The sequence below is a fragment of the Adiantum capillus-veneris genome, chromosome 3 (genome assembly GCF_014529385.1).
Source record: "Adiantum capillus-veneris isolate H3 chromosome 3, ASM1452938v2, whole genome shotgun sequence".
Taxonomy (NCBI): Eukaryota; Viridiplantae; Streptophyta; class Polypodiopsida; order Polypodiales; family Pteridaceae; genus Adiantum; species Adiantum capillus-veneris.
This window is the reverse complement of record NC_140933.1, coordinates 136,355,684-136,376,884: the sequence shown is the minus strand read 5'-3', so window position 1 is coordinate 136,376,884 and position 21,201 is coordinate 136,355,684. Positions and strand designations below refer to the sequence as shown.

At 40.8% G+C, this 21,201-nt stretch overlaps 1 protein-coding gene and 1 pseudogene across 2 annotated transcripts in view; one reads left to right on the top strand and one right to left on the bottom strand.

Annotated features, from left to right (window-relative positions):
* Positions 1–11,360: 11,360 nt before the first annotated feature.
* Positions 11,361–12,350, bottom strand: LOC147461784 (chlorophyll a-b binding protein CP29.2, chloroplastic pseudogene; annotated as a pseudogene).
* A 1,640-nt stretch (positions 12,351–13,990) lies between these two features.
* Positions 13,991–21,201, top strand: part of ABA3 (molybdenum cofactor sulfurase (LOS5) (ABA3)) — an 89,586-nt gene continuing 82,375 nt past the window's right edge. For both annotated transcript variants that reach the window (XM_086509234.1, XM_086509233.1), the window contains exons 1-3: positions 13,991–14,293; positions 14,409–14,507; positions 14,747–14,805. In XM_086509234.1, coding sequence (XP_086365360.1) covers positions 14,116–14,293; positions 14,409–14,507; positions 14,747–14,805 — 336 coding nt within the window. In that variant the 5' untranslated portion in view covers positions 13,991–14,115. The remainder of the gene's footprint in view (positions 14,294–14,408; positions 14,508–14,746; positions 14,806–21,201) is intronic.

Here is a 21,201-nt window from a genome sequence, read left to right as displayed (position 1 = left end):
AGTTGGTTGTGCAACCATCTTAAGCTCATGAATGTTGGTAGGCTCTCCAAACCTGTCGGATAGTGCATCGGTGGTCGTCTTCTTGCCCTTTGTCGCTCTTGCTTTGCATCCTCATATTGTGAGATCCACTTCTGCATGACTGGATTGTGAAGCATGCAAAATTGGTTGATTTTAGCCCCTAGATCTTTCGTCATCTTCTTCTCAACACCGAGATTGCACATGACAATTCCAGATATGCGCTCATCATCTATGGTTTGCCATAGCGTGTCCCGGGCTTTATCAAATCCGTCTAGCCACTCTCCAATGTACACTAGGGACTCTGATACGGCTATTTCCACCTCATCAACTATGTGAACAAGAAGATGCACCTGAATGGTTAGCATGGTAGTAGGAAAATGTTTCTCAAACATACACACAACCTCCGCAGCGTTTAGTTTGGCGAATGGTATGGAGTCTACGTTGATCTCCTTTTGTGAGATCCATTGTACCAACTTCGCAAGTTTGTAGATTGTGTTACGGATGTTAAGAGACAGACATCCCTCAATGGAAACCGATAAAATAAACTACAAAACACGTGCAGCAATGATATTAAAGTACGTCCACACACGAATTTGTTACACAATTCTCACTATGATATACTCCACTATGAACATACCTGACACATTTTATGCCAGTCGTGTGACTTCAAACCGGTAAGCTTTCCTTCTTTAGTAAAACACGTTCGGAGCGAGTGCATTACGCCAGTGGGGGTCCGCAAAGATCGAATGGTCTCTTTTACTTTGCGTTCTTGGGCTCCTGTGAAAATCCATGGTGCTTTAGGGAGTTTTATCGATCCATCGGATGCTGTTTGCGGCCAATATTGCTCCATATGATCCACATTTCTAAGGTCAACTATGGCTCCCAAAGTATCTTTCTTACCGGTCATATGGTCCCATAGTAGATTACCCACATTCTTGAATATGTGCATTGGATCGAGCAAGTGATTGATCATGAGTCAGGGCCAGTATGGTAACTCGTACCATAGAGATAGTCTCTTCATCCCTAGGGGCAATCCATCATCACACATCTCCTTCTGCTCTAACCATGCTTGTGCAAACATCCTCGGTTGCTCTCTTCCCAAAAATCCGTCGCGTAACACATGATTCTCTGGAAGATACGCTTGATGACCTTCGTAGATTTGCTTCTTCAGTGAGGGCGCCCTACGTGAATTCAGTCTAGGTCCACATATGACACATGCTCTGTATCCGCTTGTTTGAAGCCCTGCATGTATACACATGATAATAGATCAACTTGAGAAAAAGCAAGATTTACAGTGTCTGAGTGAGGAGTGTAAATAGATCACCTGAGCATTCTGTTAGTCCGGGATAGCCATGCATGGTCCACATTAGAATGCCTCTGATCAAAGCATTCCGTCGACCTGTGTGTCGGCTCATATCCACCACCTCTATGCCAATCCACAATTGTTGTAGCTCTTCCAATAGTGGACGAAGATACACATCCATATTCTTCACTTTATATCGCCCCGGCACAATCAAGCTTAGCCATAGGTGCCCCTTCTTCGTAGTCAACCACGGGGGAATGTTGTAGTTGACGATGACAACAGGCCATACACTGTAAGATATTGATCTTTGACCAAATGGATTTACTCCATCCATAGCCAGGCCTAAGCGCAAATTTCGAGCTTCCCTGGCAAAATCCGTCCATGTTCCATCTATATGTTTCCAGGCTGCACAATCTGCAGGAAGCCGTAGCACACCATCCGAAGATTTATTCTCCTCATGCCATGATGCTAGGGCGGCCATGGACTTACATCCGAAGAAATGCTTGATGCAAGGAAGCAGAGGAAAATGTCGCAAAACCTTTTGTGGAATTTTTGTTCCGTGGAGATCCACTCGATATCTTTCGGAATCACATTTCGGACACTTCTCCATGTCTATGTATTCCCCTCTGAAAAGAATGCAGTCATTAGGACAAGCGTGGATTGAATTATAATCCATCCCCAAGTTTCGCAAAATCTTTCTTGCTTCCTCTCGAGAATCTGGCATCACATTATCAACTAGTAGTATGTGCTCTTTGAGCAATCTACACAACATAAAAATATGGTACAATTGTGTAAAAATCTATCAGATCATTATACATTTAGAGTTTTATTAAAGTAAACTAATTATTGTAATAGATCACCTGAAAAGCGTTGTGACACTAGTATCACTCCATCCAAACTTTGTCTGCATGTTGAGAAGAACCAGGAGCGCTTTCAATCTAGACACACGTGCTCCATTATACAATGGCGTATCGGCTTCACTTTTCATATCATCATAGACAAGCCTTTCTGAATCCATGATCGTCTCGATCATTTCACCAATTTCGGGCTCAAACATTGCCTCGTTGGGAATGTGGTCTGCATGATCATCCCCCAAGCTATCAGAGGCTACATCTTGTGGCCTCACATATGCTGCTTGACCAAGGCGCCTGCGAACACGTCTATTGGGTTGCAAGATTGTTGCCTGTTGGTCAGCGTCAGAGTCCGACGAGTTATAATTGGCAACAACTCGATCTATAACAGATGGATCAAACTCGCCAAATTCGCGAACGTGCTACAAAGAAACGCATCTTGTCCGTCGCACAGCATGCTTGCAATGGTTACAGGGACATAAGATCCTCGTTGAGAGATAGGTGTTTCGGTTGGACGGCCCCACATCCTCGTCACTACTCATAATGAGGGAAAAAATCTTATAACCTGGACAAAAAATTTAATCTTCTATTGACATTCTTCGTCTTATCTCTCTCTCTCTCTCTCTCTCTCTCTCTCTCTCTCTCTCTCTCTCTCTCTCTCTCTCTCTCTCTCTCTCTCTCTCTCTCTTTGTTCACACTGTAAACTACCTCACATTCTCTAGTCATGTCCAATCCCCGCACACCTCGGTCTAGAGGTGCATGGAGATCAGAACCACCGGGTTATAAATCTCGTCTTTATTGTTCAATGCCTATATTTGTGGGTACAAGAAATCTACACACCCACGTCTACATGATATTGCATGTAGTGGACAAAACCCCTTTGCCTCTGTAGCATTTCACAGCATCTTAACATCTTTTCATAGTAGATCTTTGGGTCACAAGAAGCTTTGAGAGTATGGTTCATCCAGAAATCAAAACCAAACCTGGAATCAAAGACCGAATGTAGCTTGTCGCACAGCTACATGCAGGATTGAAGAGCAAGGATAAGATCAAAGGCTCTTCAAAACATCCTAGGATAGAAGAGGATGTATCTCCCCCTTCAGGTGCTGAGCCCCTTAGCTATACACCTGGATGATGCTACATGTCCTCCTGTCCTACACTTACTTAGGGAGCATTCTATCTTTCACTTGCAAGCACCTCAATTAGGTGAGAAACATTTTGCAAATGTGAAACATGTTTCAATGGCCCATCCTTTCTTCAAAGATCCTATCTATGTGGAAAAGATTTACAAGGATCAGGTAGGAAGCAAGCCAACATTACAAATTGTGCTAGAGGAGGCAATTGCTACAACTGTTCATCATTGTGGCATGATATTGCCCCGTGCTCTTGTTCATTATAGCAAAAAGCCTATGTAGATCTTCAAGCTTTGGAAGGGAGGTCATCTTGAGCAGTGGATTCAGGCATGCCGTCATGATGGAAGCAAGCCTACAATCAGAGAGTTTCAACACACATCTGGAACTATACAACAGTTCACAGACAACATTTTGCCGATTTGCAATGCTCTTCTGCAGACGATGAAATTTGTGCATAGTCACAACTTCATTCACAATATTTACACTCTATAAATATTCTACTACATTTTGGTGAGCGAGGACTGTATGTTGGCATAGCGGACTGGGGACAAAGCACACCAGCAAACACTTTTGGCAACATTTCCCAAGCTACCAAATCTCAACCCTCAAACTAGAGCTCAATTTGAGTGAGATTATCCATGGACTACTTCTGAAAATATTAGCACCAATCCTTCTCCTTTCACCAAAGCATCTGATATATATAGTCTCTCATATATTCTTTGACGCTTGGTTGCATGTATTTAAGAGCCTTCTGAGGTTCTCAAGCACGAATTTTTGTGAAATGTAAACAAACATCTTGCCAGTGGAAAATTCTCCAAACCCTTAGATAGACCTGAAATATGGGATTTAAGCCTTTGTTTGAATGAGCCCATAATGTTGGCTATCATATTGTAACCGAATCTGGCTTGAGGCCTGTTGATGATTAGAACATTAACAAAATTTTTTGTCATTAATGGTGTGCAATGTGTGGTGATATTTCAAACTACATTTTTAATCGTATTTTCGGTTATGTCTTTAAAGTTCTTCAAATTAAGGTTTTAAAGTATTTCAAGTTGGATCACTAAAATCCTCTAAATCATGTCTCTTTTTTGAGTGCTAAGACCTGTCTCATTAAAGTTTATTATTTTGCATTTCAGGTATGGAAGATATTGGTCCCAACCAGAATGCACCGCAGCCCACTAATGATCCATTGCTTAATCATGCATTGGCTCAACAAATTTACAAAGAGGAAGAGATTTGGGTGGCTCAAGGAGATCCCGATGCTTTGGATGCATCCCAAGAAGGGGAGCCACTAAATTACAGGCAATGCAGACAGCTATGCCCGAATCACTTTGTGCGCAATACATTATTTTGAGTCGATGGAAATGCTAAGGCTTCCGCTCCCTAGAAAGTTTCAAATTTGCAACACACTGTCCTTGCAAGAAAAGATTTATCCAAGTGTACAGATCGCCACCAAATAATACTCAAGTGGCAATTTACTTTGTGCAACAATGCTATTGTTATTATGTATTGCGGCTCAAAGTAGATTGGAATGATCGTCCCACTACAGGAGGTGTTGGCAAAGGACACCCAGCAAGAAGATTCATGCACGGGAATCCAATCAAGAAGATCCTCCTCGCAAGAGAGGTTACACATATTTGCCCGAAGAAAACGTAGTCATTGAGCAGCTTGCAACCCAAGGCGTGGATTTGGCAAGTCAATTAGGAGAGACCCCAGCCGCCATGCTGCGTGCTCGTATAGCAGAGCTAGAAAGAAAGTTGGCATGGTACGAAGCAAGGTATGGGCCTCTTAACGAAGAAGAGATGGGCAATGCGGGTCCAAGTGATTCAGTTGGCAATTCAAAATTTTGTGTATCTGATCTCTTTGGAGAACAAGCCCATGATTTAAATTAAATCTCCCAAACAATACTAAGCTCTTTTTGTATCTTAAATCTCAAGATTTGTAAAACCTCTTTTTGGTATGTAAATATCTATTTGTTGGAAGAAATGGACGTGACGGATGTTGTTGCAATTGTGTAAGTTATGTTCTCTCTTCTACCCTCTTTTTAACAATGATAGAGAGCAGATGGAGAGAAAGAGAGACAATGAGAGAGGAAGAGAGTGTGAGAGAGAGACAAGGTATGCATTGTAAAGCTAAACTCCACATAACTTTTGCATTGCAAAATTAATTGAGAATATAGTACAAACTTTATAGCTCATTTTTTCCTCAATCACAAACACCATGTCATCAATTTCTTCAACATCGAAACATTTTGGATCAATATCTTTCGGGTTCCATTCCATTTCATCATCAAATTTGAGCTCATTTTCAATTGCTTCCTGTGTTTGAAAACGCCCGAAGCTTTCTTCGGTGGCACGTGTGGCTAACTTCATTGGCTTATGCATAAGTTGCATGTTACAAAAGACATACGCTAAGTCCATAGTCGTTTAGGACTTAATCGATTTTGTTTTTTAGTATGCACAAAAGAAAATGAAGACCAATTTCTTTCACAGCTACCACTTGAGGCGGCAACAGACAATACTCTCACAGCCACATGTTGAAGTTTCACTTTTTCTCCACCGTACTCTTTCCACCAAACTGGTGCGCTCATTGTCTTGATAGCATCTATATGCCAAGGATCTCCAAATGTTACTTCTCTACTATTATATGTCGTCTTCTGTGTGTATGCCACCTGTCCATTCACATTGCCAAATAGTTGAGCACAAACTTTCTTGAAATCACTGATCACTTCATTGTTTGAAGATTGCTTGTGCATCTGGAACTTAGGATCCAAGACAAAACCTGCTCCATGTAAAGGAGTATGTAGCTGCTCCCATCGTCTTTTGACAAATGACATCATCATGGCTTTCTCTTTTCCTGCATAAGATGTACAATCTTTTAACTTGAGAGTGGCTTCATGCATGTACCAGTAAACCCATCCAAAGATAGAGGCTTCTTTGTCCACTAATCATATCAGATGAGTGAAGGGTTCTGTGACAGTAACAATTTTGTCTACATTTCTCCAAAAAATAGGAGAGTTTACAAGCTGATAGCATTTGGAAGCAACAGGTTCATACTTGGGATATTTATCAAGCCAAATGTCCCATCTTCTATCTGCCATTGTTTCAACAAGGGCTGCTTTTACCTGCTACAGTGTAAAGAGAACGTAATATGCTGTCGCAAAACCGGTCACACAAAAAACCTGTAAATTTTTGGTTGGGGACTTTGTTCTAAACAAAGCGTAAGAAAATGAATGCTCTCTTATAACTTGACCAAGTGGTTTGCATCTAGAAGAGTTCGCTTAATAGAAGGAGCTTTTTCAAAGTACTTTAAGAGCAAATTCAAAGTGTGAGCAGCACATGGAACCCATGTAATCTCTTGATACTTTGCTTCAACTGCTTTTCCATTTGCTTTGTAGATGCATTATCCGTGACAATGGCAGTCACATACTTAGGTCCTCGTGCACTTCTGATCGAACGCTCATATACACCAGCAACATATCCACTGGTTTTTTTTCAGGGATGTATCATCCCTTCAAGAAAGATGGAACCTCTTGGACAAATCAACATCACATTAATCAATGGTTTCTTCTGACAATTTGTCCAACCATCTAGAGCAATTGTGCATCCATACGTCGGCACATAATCAAGAGTTGTGTGCTTTAAAATATTCTCTGATGTACTTTTTACTTTATCTAAATATTCTGTATGCATCTTATTATAATCAGGAACCACAAAACCCTTCTTCGTTGTGCTCATTAAAGCATCTTTGAAGATAGGATTTCGAATGATATTAAAATGAATTCCACATGCAACAAATGCTTGCGTCCACTTAAGATGGAGTTCAAGCAGCCATTGTTTCCCAAATGCCTGTTGCAAAGCAGGGCAAATTCTCCTCCAGTCCATGCTTCACTTCGGCTTATGTTAGCAGAGCTTCCGGTAGAATTAGAGCTACAATTTCCAGCAAAGGATGAATGACACCCTCCTTGACATGAAGCAGGGGTCAAGTGAGGGTTTTGATCATTCTCGAGTGTCATCTCGATGTCCCTAGCCATAGATGGAGGCATCATTTGGGACCTCCCTTTTTTTTGCCCTCAAGATGTGCTTTCTTTGCCCTGAGCACCCACTTGGAAAATTTTTCTCCAACACATCCTGGGGGGGTTTTACAAGCTGCTATATTTTCAATAACTTTTAAACACATGCTCTTTTATCCTGTGAGCATTTCTGCTAAAATTATGCCCGCAGGTCTTACACCTCAACTTTGATGTAGTCTTCCCACTGACCAATGCATCTACGTAGTTCCACTCGTATCCTTTCACCATCTTCTTAAGGTCTGCAAACTCAAACATAACTAATTACTAAATACACATTTAAAATCAAACTCTAAAACCATTTGCATTACTTTATTCATCAACATTTTCAACCTCTTTAAATTATCAATACCAAAAATAATTTTTTTCAAGTGTGAGCTTTTACTTTACACCTGAATCATGATAAATAAATCGTTTAGCCTATCTCAATAACTTCCAAGTGTGAGTAACTCTACAGAAAGCAAGATATCTTTGAAAAACCTATCTAAATTACCTCCAAGTGTGAGTATAACTCTATACATGGGAAGCAATCAAAATTCACTACTTCTCTAAATCTCTTCTAAGTGTGAGACCTCTACACAAAGAGAGATTATTATTTAATTTACCTAAATTGTCTGTAGTGTGAGTATTACTCTACACATGACAGACAATCATTAGATAAATCTAATGTTACTTCCAGGTGTGAGCATAGTTCAACACACAACAAGTAACTCTTAACTTTAACTATCTAACTAAAGTTACTTCTAAGTGTGAACATAATTCAACACAAAGCAAATAACTGCTAACTTTAACTACCTTAAATCACCTCCAAGTGTGAGTTTCCTCTACACAAGGCAAGTAATCATTAACTATCTTACTTAAATGACCTTCCAGTGTAAGATATACTTCACACAGAGCAGATAACTCAAAACTCCAAAGCCTGAATTTTTCTTTTATCCAAAGCTCTAAATTTTCACTAAAGACATATGACTAAATTTAAAATAACTTTTTTATATTTTTCTTGATGTTGTAAAGCTCATCTATAGATGAGATAAGGGAAGAGAGATCAATCGAATGAGCAAAGCAGTCCGTTTTCACGATATATAAAGAGCTTTATTTCAACCTAAATAATATTATGATCAAAATAATATTTCGATTGAAATTATAAGAAGTTATACGATATGATGGTTTTGCTGATGTGGCACCGTATAATATGGCCGAATAAAGATAGGTGTCATATAATACGCCCATTTAAAGCGTATCCTCTCTATAAAATTGGACGGTGATGAGGGCAAGTCTAATCTTTGGAGACAAAACTCAATCATTGAAATGGTTGTTTTAATCCTCTGATGCTTAGTTTTTTCCCCATAAATTAATTAGAAGCTATGAATGAAGAGGATGTGACACATCTTTTGCACGATGAAGTTGAGATTAAAGCTATATTTACAACATTGTTTGAGAAAATCTATATCTATGATACATATGGTAACATACTTGTAGCACTTATTCTCTACCATCACAATTGTTGACTTCAATAGGATTCGCTATCCACTCTTAAACAGATGTGAGAGATCAAGAACATGATTGCAAGAAGGCCAACGAAGTGAATTAGGTAGTCGCATCTCGCAAAATATTAACAACATCTGAGCTCTTAGTGAAGAAGCCATGCTCCCCAAAATTCCTAGCCTTGCACAAGCTTTTGTATTGGCAAAAAGGTCAAAGAAACGTAAAGTGAACTTAGGTAGAAAAATCTAGTCATTGAAATGTTTACTTGGTTATAATAAACACCCTCTTTGATATGTTTCATACTTTTGCAAGGGAACCAAGTGAAGACCACCACAAAGAATCGGATACGGCTAAAGAGACACATGTAAGTATTGCAAAGGAGACAAATGGCCTTGTTGGTGATGCGACAGATGCTATGATAAGTGATGCAAAAGAGAAGAAGATGCTTCCAAGACGAGGGTGAAAATAAAATTAAATTTAATCTTTCACAACTTGTTAATAGAAGTACTCTTTTTTTTAGCCCTTCTTGACCCTTAATATACCTTGCCAATGGCATCATAATTGTCCTTTTAAACAATTTTGCATTAAATGGGAGCTATTTTTGGCATCAAAGTAAAGTTTCCTTTGCATTGACTTTAAAGTCATTTCACTTCCGTGAATTCAATTTTTTGATTGTGTAATTGGTGTGTGGTAACCTAGCCAGATTTTCCATGCTCAAAAGACAAAATTCAATCATTAAAATGGTTGTTTTTAATCTTTTGATGCTGATTTTTTTACCATGAATTATCAAAATCTGTGAATGAAAAGGATGTGACACATGTTTTGCATGTTGAAGTTGAGATTGAAGCTACATTAGTAGGTGTTGTCTAAGGAGGTAGATATCTGTGATACAAATTGTAACATATTTGTAGCACTTGTTCTTTACCATCACTGATTGTTGACTTTGATAAGATTCACTCTCCCACTGCATGGGTTTTAAATAGATATGATATTTCAAGAAGATGATTGCAAGAAGACCGATGAAGTCATGGTCATAGCTCGTGAATTAATATCAACAACATTTGAGCCATTGAAAGAAGAAGCCACAATCCCCAAACATCCTAGCCTTACACAAGATTTTGCATTAGCAAAAAGTGTGAAGAAATGTAAAGTGAAATCAAGTAGGCAAAGTCAGTAATTGAAACGTTTACTATAAATGTTGAGATCTTTGATATATTAAATGTTCTTGTAAGGTAACCAAGGGGAGACCACCACAAGGAATCAGATGCGACTTTGAAAGAGACACATGTTAGTTTAGTGACAGAGATGGATGTTGTTGTTGGTGTGGAGGCAAAACGTGCTATGATGAATCATGTAATAGAGAAAAAAGGTGCTGCCAACACAAGGGCTAAAATATGTTTGGCTTAATCTTTGGCAGTTTATTAAAAGTAGTGCTCTTTGTTTTAGCCCTTCTCTACCCTTGGTTGTACCTTGGCAATGCCATTGTAACAGTTCTTTTGAACAATTTTGCAATTAAATGAAAGTTATTTTTGAAGTTTCCATTGCATTGAATTTGACATTGTTTCACTTTCCTTTATTCAATTTCTAAAGTATTTAACTGGTGCTAAGGAGAGAAAATTCAATCATTATATGGTTGTTTTTAATCCTTTGATGCTGATTTTTTTTTCATAAATTAATCAAAACCTGTGAATGAAGAGGATGTGACACATATTTTGCATGATAGAGTTGAGATTGAAGCTACATCTATAGTGCTTTCTAAGGAGCAGTTATCCACGATATAGATGGTAGCATATTTGTAGCACTCATTCTCTACCATCGTTCATTGTTGACTTACATAAGATTCACTCTCGATTCACTCTCCACATTGCATGGGTTTTAAATAGATGTGAGAGATCAAGAAGATGATTGCAAGAAGGTTGAAGAAGTGATAGTCATAACTCGCAAAGGTAGACAAAGTTACTGATTGAAATCTTTACTTGGTTAGAATATTCACTCCCCCCCCCTCCCCCCCCCCCCCCCCCCCCCTCTCTCTCTCTCTCTCTCTCTCTCTCTCTCTCTCTCTCTCTCTCTCTCTCTCTCTCTCTCTCTCTCTCTCTCTCCATCATGCTCATAGGTGAGCGCTATATATATATATATATATATATATATATATATAAATTCACACACACACACACACATACATATAGATATATTTATATATGTGTTTATATCGTCTACATCTCTCCCCCTATCTATGCATATATAAATATATCTATATGTATGTGTGTTTGTGTGTGTGAATTTATATATATATATATATATATATATATATATATATATATATATATATATATATATATATATATATATATATATATATATAGGTACATACATAAATGTAAATATATATATATACCCTCTCCCCTCCCTCTCTCCCTCCCTCCCTCCCTCCCCTCTCTCTCCCTCTTTTTTTTAGGCTTTTCAAGTAACCCAATTGCATAATAATTCCAAAAGAGGACTAATTACACTGGATAGTACATTGATGTCGCATGAAGTGAAGCCATTCCACAAGATTTACTCAGAGTTACAAACCGACCCACCCACTCGGTGAAGGTGTCAATGATGGTTGAAGAGGATCACTCAAATGGGTGACCTAGTTGTCCAAAGGACCCTTCCCTGTCGCAACAACTTGAATGGAAAATCCGAATGCACCCACCATGGCGAGCCTGTCATGCTTGATCTCGGCAAGCTTCAATACCTCTTTCTTCTCAGAGTCAGATGCAAGGCCCAATGGGTCGAAAAACTTGCCGCATGGGTAAAGACGCTGCTCGGGGTCAAGCTCTCCATTCCTTTGAAACTGAATGTAACCAATGACTAGGACCTCGATCCAGACCAATGTGGAGCCATTGGAGAAGGGTAGAGGCAAGCCAAAGTAGGTAGCTGCCTCAACAAGCTCAACCTTGCCAGCATCTTGCCATGTGACCAGTAAAGTCTTCGATGGCTAGGGTGCCCAATGTAGCAAGCATGGCCCATCGTCCATGGATGATCTCACATTCACGGAAGATCTGCAGACCAAAGGCCACCTTCTCTTTGTAAAGTGGAATGTTTCTATTTTTAGGGCCATTTTATTCATCATGCCACTTGAGTAGTGCATAAAAGGAAATTTTTCCTTCACTTCTCTCTATGAAGGATGTTGAAAGTGTATAATCACCCTTCAAAGCATGTCGTAAATCAAGCGACCATTTCTTACCCCAAAGGGATAAAAACACATGCCAAATACGTGATCAACAGTCAAGGAGCATAGTCATTCCTTACTATGTTGTTGTCACTCCTTGATCACAAAGTGCAACATCGTGTCCCATATATCCTTGGCACTCCCATGGAAAAACATACTTTCTTTGCTTTCGCTCTGTGTAAGAAGCACTTTTTGAAGGTTTGCAGTTAAGAAGATGATGGAAGGCTTTGTCATCAACTAAAATTAGGTTGTGTTGGCTATGAAAGGTGTCATTCATTTAAACCAACTCATGGGGTCTTGTTGTGGGTTCTCTCGTAGAAACAATGACAACTCTCATGTGAAAAAGTAGGCTAACGAACATGAAAGGTGTCATTCATTTGAACCAACTCATGGAGTGTTGTTGTGGGTTTCCACATAGAAATGATGACAACTCTCATGTAAAAAATAAGGGCTAACTAGCATGGCCTAATTACTCGGGTAGAGTTGTATAATGTTTTCATTAGTAGACAGTCTAACACTGTGCCAACTCTCCACCACACTTTTATATGGCACTCACTAAGGCTATGCTCTAGATGCTTTTTCAATAATTTTTAAATTTTCTTATAATATCAAAGATTTATTTTTTTGCTTTTCCTTGTAGACCCTCAAAGACGCTCTTTTTGAGTTGCAAACTTGTTCAAGTGAAGACTTTCCTCGTAAGATTAGTGTTCCATCTTGAGATTACATGCATGCTTTCCACAAAACTGCATGTTTGATTAACTTTACTATAACAATTACAGTATGATTTAGCACCACAAATGTGTTTCATAGAATCTTTTAAGTTTATACCCATATATCTTTTGTTCAGAAGAACTTGTCACAAATTAAATCATTTATAATATTTTATGTTTTGGTATGTCATTGTTTTAAAGGAAAGAGTCAAGCAATTTTATCATTTGTTATTTGTTATACCTCAAAAACATATATGCTAACCTTCATTGTCTGCATTGCCTCATCGATCACCACGTGATGACAATATTTAATGCTATTTGTGAATGATAAAGGCTTGTATTAGTTTATAGCCTTTGAAAAGGCCACTTGGTCTTGTACGTAGGGATTCAACACATGAAGACCACCAAAATTAGTGATTGAGTGACGAGGACGACACTCTCAGAGGAGCAACCATATGTTGAAGACCACACAACCGCGGGGAGAGAGAGAGAGAGAGAGAGAGAGAGAGAGAGAGAGAGAGAGAGAGAGAGAGAGAGAGGGAGAGACACATGCCTTTCCAAAAACTAAGGGAAAAATAAAGCCAAGGCTTTCCCTCTCTTACTCTGTTAAACATGCTATATTTCAAACAAAATAGCTCGTTAATATTTGTTTCAATTCAAATTGAGAACCTTGTGTTATTTAATAAAACGCTTAAGCATCCACACCCGCATGACTAGTGGGTGCAATCCCTTAAAACTATTCAAAGCGAAGCTTTGAACGGCTTAAAAAATGACCTTAAGAGCCGAGTCCCCCTATGCTCTTAAGATTTTAGTGAAATTAAAGTGGTAGATGTTTATATTATAGTCCCACCACATTTTTGTGGAACAAAGTAGAAAGTGAGCTCCTTCACTTTTCTTCAAATAGAAAAGGGAGCACACCTAGAATGTGGGAGAGCTTTTAGTTCTTAATTCTCATTGGTCGATCATCTTGTAATTTCTTAATGCAAAGGAAATCTTAAGTATTAGTACCACTACTATTTTCTAGGGTGTTGTCCCCTTCATTTTACTAATATTATAATTTTATTGTGTGACCACAATATTGCAAATTTTATTAAAACCCACTAATGCCACTAATGCATAGTGGGACTCGGCTCTAAGCATGATGTGAGTGCCCTATTGTGCCAACAAAGCACGACTAGTTCAAATGATGAACTTTCACAAGCCCTCTACGAACTCTTATTTTCCACAAAACACCTGCGGATGGTCGGTCGGGGTCCTTGATTTGTAGTTTTTTGCACGTGACTGCGTAACTCGCTGCCCACTAACGACCGCAGTTAGCTGTGTACCTTGCCCATGGCAGCTGACGAAGAACGCGAAACAGAATTCCCGTCAGACCATGTAAACGATGCAGCCCAGCACGAAGACCCTCGCAAACAGGAGTTCCTCTCTCTTTACAAGGAACAATATGGCTACCCCAACGGAGAGTCCACCATTGATGAACTTCGCTCTTATGAGTTTCCTCAGCTCAAAGGTACGCCGTGCTTTCATGGAGGGCCTTAGATCACTCACATAATCAGCAAATAAGTTTTCTGAAGTCTAGAATTTCCTGGGAAAGTTATCTTTTGACAACCTTAAGGGTGATGTAGGTGATGTGTATTTGGATCATGCTGGAGCAACTCTATATTCAAGGTCGCAAGTCCTTGCAAATTTGGAAGATTTATGCCAAACTTTATATGGGAATCCCCGTATCCAATGTTTCACAAAGACGTTGCACAATTGATTTCTGTAATTCTTTTTATTAGGTGACATCCTGGTGTCAAATGAATTTATTTGTGCAAGCCTTTAGACATGTGTTTTAGCAAGGCATATGTATTGTGCGATTAAGTTTAAATTGGCTCATGCAGTCATAAAGATTGGTTGAGTATCATTAATTGGCATCAAATAATTTGGAAGTATTTGTGATCCTTGATAAAGGTGACAAAAGATAGTCAGAGTGGGTGCAGCAACATCTCATCCAACATGGTTTCAAAAGCTCGTGAAGAAGTAAGTGGACCTTTACCCATCAAGATTCATACTATTTACATATGTTGATGTTGTTGTGACTTAGCCACCTTCTCTTTGTAAGTTGTGAATGTCTTCCCTCTCGGGGAGGATTCTTCAGAGTGCAGGTTGAGTCTACAGATCAAGCCATGGAGGTGTTAGCACAGAGCCTTGTGGAATTTCATTTTGCTATGGGTTTTCTGGTTTGATGGACACTGGGAATGGATCTTAGTGGACTTGATGGTGGAATCTTAGTTACAACTAGATTTCCATGTCTTCTTCCAAAATATGCTCCACACGTAAATGAAATTGGGAGACGTGTGGGCTTTGTGATTGGCGATGTTGTGAGTCCCAAAGAATGCTCCCTGCAAGATTTCTCCCCATGGATGTTGAGAGAGAAATGAATTGCAGAGGATTCTTCGTTAACACTGGGTAAAGAGCCATCCTAATGGAGATTGTGGAATCTTAGTTACAACTAGATTTCCATGTCTTGATGGTGGAATCTTAGTTACAACTAGATTTCCATGTCTTCTTCCAAAATATGCTCCACACGTAAATGAAATTGGGAGACGTGTGGGCTTTGTGATTGGCGATGTTGTGAGTCCCAAAGATGAGGATTACACAATCTCCATTAGGATGGCTCTTTACCCAGTGTTAACGAAGAATCCTCTGCAATTCATTTCTCTCTCAACATCCATGGGGAGAAATCTTGCAGGGAGCATTCTTTCCTAGCCACTGCTTTATTTGTGGCAGGCAGGGCCATGTTGCTGTAGTTTGTACCCGTGGGAGGATATCTTTTGACCAAAGGCAGCACACATCAGAACAAGAGGCACTTCATGCAAATGGGGGCTTGGGCAGGTGTAAGTGTCAGGAAAAGAAGCGAAGTAGGAAGGGCCAGGATGAAGAAAAGGAAGACGTTAGCTCGAATGATAGATGCTCCAAAGCTTGTGCATAGACGCAAAGCCCCTGTTTCTTTTTTCTCTTTAGATATTTCTTTGACACCTCTGCATGATCCACCACCTGATCCTCAAGGCACTGATTTGGACATCAACAACAGTTTTGAAGGCATAATTAAATTCAGCTTACAAGCAGTATTTCCCTTCTTTGGCAGGAGTTGCTAAGAAGTTTGCTGAGGAAAAGGCTTTAAAGACCTTTAAGTCTAGGAGGTCGTTTAGGCTTAGTCCCCATTCTTAGTCTTGATTTGAGGCAATCTTGTACTTTATAGATTGCCCTAGGACTTTATCTTTTGGTGATACCATTTATGGTTGATTCTCTGTTGTATTACTTTGATGTAATTTTACCTTAGGGTCTGTTCCCTTGAGGTGATTTTTTAATGGAAAGATTTTCTTTTTTGGAAAAGAAAAAAAGTTGAAATGTTTCTATTATTGCATTGTAGAAAATATTATCCACACTGAGACTATCATGAGGAGGTGTATTTTTCTTGTTGCCTTCTTTAAATATGCATTTTATATTTTTATTTATTTTATTTTCGCTCTTTTCCTTTGGAATCTTTGAAAAGATGCAAGTCCACATTGCATGGCCAGTGTGAAATGATTGCAGCCAAACGGGTTTCCCACATTGGGAGTCTAGGTTGGTCAGTTAGCACTGAATTTTGATGAGTATGCAAGCATGTGCACGCCTAAATGGAATTTTGGCCACACGGCAAGTCATTGATTTATAAGTTGGAGGAATTAGGAAACTAAACCATAAGAGGCAAAGTGGACACACTTGTCAGCAAGAGAGCAACGTGCTAGACAACTCACACCCCAGGGAGCACATGCCCAGCTTGGGGACGTCCAAATTGAGAGAGGGGGACTGTTTGGCTTTTGTGAGTGGATTTTTAGGTTCACAACCTTAATGGAAAGCTTGCCTTCTCCCGTGTCTCATGTAGCGCGATGATTCTGCTCTCATGCATCTCTCTCCCTTACACATATGGTAATGCCTCTCTACTTGGCCTCCTTAGATGACTGTGTATAGTCTTGTGGGTTTTATGTGCGTTTGCCAAGGCAAGAGCCTTTTGAACACGAACCAAATTAGCTAATTGCTAATCCCCCATAGGTACGCATAGTCTCATTGCGACGACAGGTTACGAAACGTGAGTTTTCTCGCGTGAAAACTTGTCCAAGTCAAAGGGGAAGTGTTCCATTGCATGCAGGAGCTCTTGAATTTTAACTTGTTGCGTTTATTTGCAGGTTTAGGGTTTGCACCTAAACTACAAGATAACAACTGGGAAGCTTCAAGGAAGCCTTGAGGAGGTTATACAGAAGTTTGGGCACCTGTAATAGACTTGGACACTCCAAGCCAAAGATCTAGTGCAACACACTCGAGAAAAACCAGAAAGAATTGAACAAAACTGAGAGAGAGATGACACGGCATGACGGAGTTCCGGCCTAGAGGTCCCAAAGACTGGCGCCCTATTGCTAAATTGGTTTTATCTGATAGAAAAATAATTCTAAATGAATTTTTGGATTTATTAGTGAGCATTTTCTCGCTTGGAAACACCAAAGAAAAATAATTCTAAATGAATTATTGGAATTTTAAGTGAGAGGGTTTTTCTCTTTGGAGACATCCGAGTACAGAGTATTTCTAGTGCGTCATTCAGAGAAATGACAGGAGCACTGTGAACGGGAATATCTGTAAGGCCACCAGGAACGGGAACTTCTGATGCGTCATATCGGATGGGTGACAGAGAGTATTGGGAAGAAGTATCCGACCATCTGGGAATGCACATCTCTGATGCGTCATAGGATGGGTGACATAGAGCATCGCAAAAGAGATTGTACCGTAAGTTCGGTAGGAAAGGACTAGGTGATGGGTATTCCTGATGCGTCACAAGGTGGGTGACGGGTGCATCGGAAAGGGAATATCCATAGTCAGGGGAAATTCCAAACTGTGTTAGAATTGTGCATAAGGAAAAGCAAGCACTTGAATGAAGATGGGTTCAGAGGAAACTTCAAGGAAAAAATAGATGCTTTCTGAGAAAGCGGGTTGCTTTTCAGGAAAGCTGATGCTTTCCGGCGAGGAAGTCTATGTCTGCATTGCAACTGTGCATGTGATTGCATCCAGGGACGCCTAGGAAGTGCTGTGAAAGCATTGTTTTTAACTTATAAGGGTTTATTGAGTTTTTGGACAGATTTAGACTATTTTTAAAATACGTCGACCGTCCACCTAATAAGTGGGTAGCCACCTAGAAAATAAAGCAACAAAAACCAGCCAGCGATTTCTCTCTCTCTCTCTCTCTCTCTCTCTCTCTCTCTGGCAAGAGACCAAAAAATAATAATAATAATAAAATGCCGCGATCTTTACACGGGCAGCCAGCGTTGAGCTGTCTTTGCCGTGGCCGGGGAGCTATAAAAGCATCATACGCCCTCTCCTAGAGGGAAGACCGGTTTTTGCAAGGAGAATGTCACGTGCACATCTAACCCTATATGCATGTGGACAAGCTACTTCAGGTCCAGGGTTCAGGTCAGCTTAGGAAGTATTTTGGCACCTTTGTGAGCCTGTGCACAGGCCGTGCATGTCCAGGCACTTAGAGTAGTTGCATATCCTCTGGTTGCACACAACATGATCATTAGCATGATAGTCAGTAACCATCATGAGCATTTTACAGTGCACAGAACCCATTTTCCCTATTTTATTCATTTTTTACTTATTATTAATAAGTGACTTTGTTGGGAAACTAGGTAGGGCAAATTTGCTAAGCTCTATAAAAGAAACCTAGCGCTAGCACTTTCTGGCAGAATAGGCAGTAGAAGTTCGCCAACTTACAGTACACCTTCTCAGCAAGACTGACAGGTGACCTAGCGTTTCTAGCCAATAGCAGATCAAGACCAGCGTTTTGGCTCAGATTCAGCCTAGTATTTTCAACAATAGCAGATCAGCCCTAGTGTTTTGCAGAGATCAGGCCTAGCGTTTTGGCAGATAGCATCAGCGTTTTGCAGATTTCTTGCGACAGATCAGCCCCAATCATTAGCGTTTTCAGTTTTCAGCACTTAGACTCCGCAAGATCAGCCCCAAACTTCGCAGATCTCACCTACCCGCAACAGATCCTCATCGCACGGTCAGATCAGCCAGCGTTCTCAGATTCAGCTTGCTGTTCGCAGATTTCAGCATCTGCGTTTTCAAATTTCAGCGCATCATCGTCGCGTCGTTGCCATTGCCGTCTCGCCATCATAGTGTCAGAATTCAGCAGTTAGCAGATTTGCAGATTTCAGCTGTCTCGTCGTTGTCATCGTTGTCATCGACATCGTCGGCAAGTCCATTGCATCTAGACTATTGTACCAGATTTGTGCAATCAATAGCATAGACCTCTCTCGCCATAGAGAGGGGGGGGCCCTTGGAGGAGGGTTTGACAACCGTCTGGTGTCGTATTCTTCTCTCTCTCTCTCTCTCTCTCTCTCTCTCAGTCTCTGCACCTTCATTCACAGTGTCATTCACTTTGTTTGTGATCATCCGCACTCTCTCACTAAGGGAACGGAAGGCTCTCCCTTCCGTAAGTAAAAGGAACCCTTGAGCACAGTTCAGAGCACTCATCTTGAGCAAAGTTCAACATTCACATTCACTGTACCTTACATTGGTATCAAAGCTTTGGCAGTGTTCTGTATCACTCAAGGAAAGAACCACAAGAAATTTTTTGCTTGTTGCGGTCGCACGTAACCCAAGTCCACTTGGGCGTGTCGATTCCTAATCGTGTTTTTGACAGGTAACCCAAGAAAGAAGGGCTTGTCCGGCCTCCCCTTGTCCCTCTTTTCACTCATTGAAAGCGGACCGTGCACTTAGCAGTCGGCCAATCGATGTGAGGTGGGAAAAAGCAACCTTGGTGTGAGCGCAAGGCTGCCAAGGGGTGCGCCCGCTGGGAAGAGTCGAGCTCGCGTAAGAGAAAAGCCTTCTCTAACACAGATTGCAAGCTAAAGAAAGATCTCAAGAACCTCAAGAACTCAAGAATCTCTAGAACAAGAACCTCAAGAACCCAAGTTCCTTGTGAACTTAAGTACCCAAGATCTCAGTGTATGGTCATCACCCGAAGCGGAATGGATACTTTGTGTGAAGGTGATGAGCATGTAGGTGGCGAAGAAGAATTTTCCCCACCAGGAGGTTTTTCCGACCCTCCCCCTTCCTCATCTACGCCACGGTTTGCACCAAATCCTATGGAGGCTTTGGTCAAGTTGATGATGGACATGATGCTACAACAAGAGGCGCAACGCGCCACCTTTGATCACGAGTGCGAGCAAGCACGCTTGGCGGCCGAAGAAAGACGGTTAGCCTTGGAGCGTGAGCGTGCTTGGTGGCCGAAGACAAAAGGGTGGCCTTGGAGCGTGAGCGTGAGCAAGCGTGCTTGGCGGCCGAAGAAAGACGAGCGGCCTTGGAGTTAGAGCGTGAGGCGCAGAGAGACCAACGCATGCAAGAGTTGGTCCTACAGGCAGGGCTGTCCTCTTCGGGGGTGATTTGTGGGGTGGGATCGTTTTGCAATTTCGATTGCATTTGACCAAGAGCCCAGTGGCTGCATTGGCTCAAACAACCATGACCTATGTGCGGCGAGGCTCGGGTAGCGGATCTACTATGGCCGCCACCACTTTGGAGATCATGATTCTTCTTTTTTCGGACATTGCCGTTTTCAATGTCCATGGATAGATCTTTCATGTTCTAACTTGTAAGACTTAAGTTGCAAGTATTTAGTACTAAGTACTAAGGTCTATGTCATGACTCATATGATCTATCATGTTCTAACTTCTGAGTTTGAAAACTTCTTGGTTTAGTCTCTCTTGTAGTGTGTAAGACGTATGAATTTTTTTTTTGCATCTTATGTTACGTCAACGTATGTCTAGTTTTTTTTAGTTCGATTAGTACCGCACGTCTTCGTACGTGTACCCGTCGTACGTGACCGTACGTGTCAACCTTGCCTACAAGTACTCACCTCGAAGCCTGAGCCGGTCAAAGATGTTGGTAGTTCATCAAGTAGCACAAGTAGAGATTCGGACTCCAACAACTCCGTCATTGAGAAGTTGACATTTAGTAAGTATTACAGTAAGATGGATGCTAGTGTTATTCATTCTTGGTTGCATCAATTTAATGCTTGTTTTGCGACAACTAAGAAGACAAGGAATATCAAGCATAGTTATCGGGGAACGCCCTCCTGTGGGCTGCGAACGCCGGAACGGCGTTTCGGAAGGTTTTCATGGTCCGGAACAGCTAGACGTTTCGGATAGGGATTTGGTACCGGATCAGCCAACCCGGAATGGTCCGGAACAGCTGGGAATGACAGATTTTCAGATTTATGAGCTTTATCTTGTGAGGCTCCCCCTTATTAAACGCCCTGCCCCCCACCCCTTACCTTCACAGTGCACACAAGCTTTAAGGGTCAAAGCTCAAGCTCTACCCTCTCGAGTCTCGAGTCTTGAC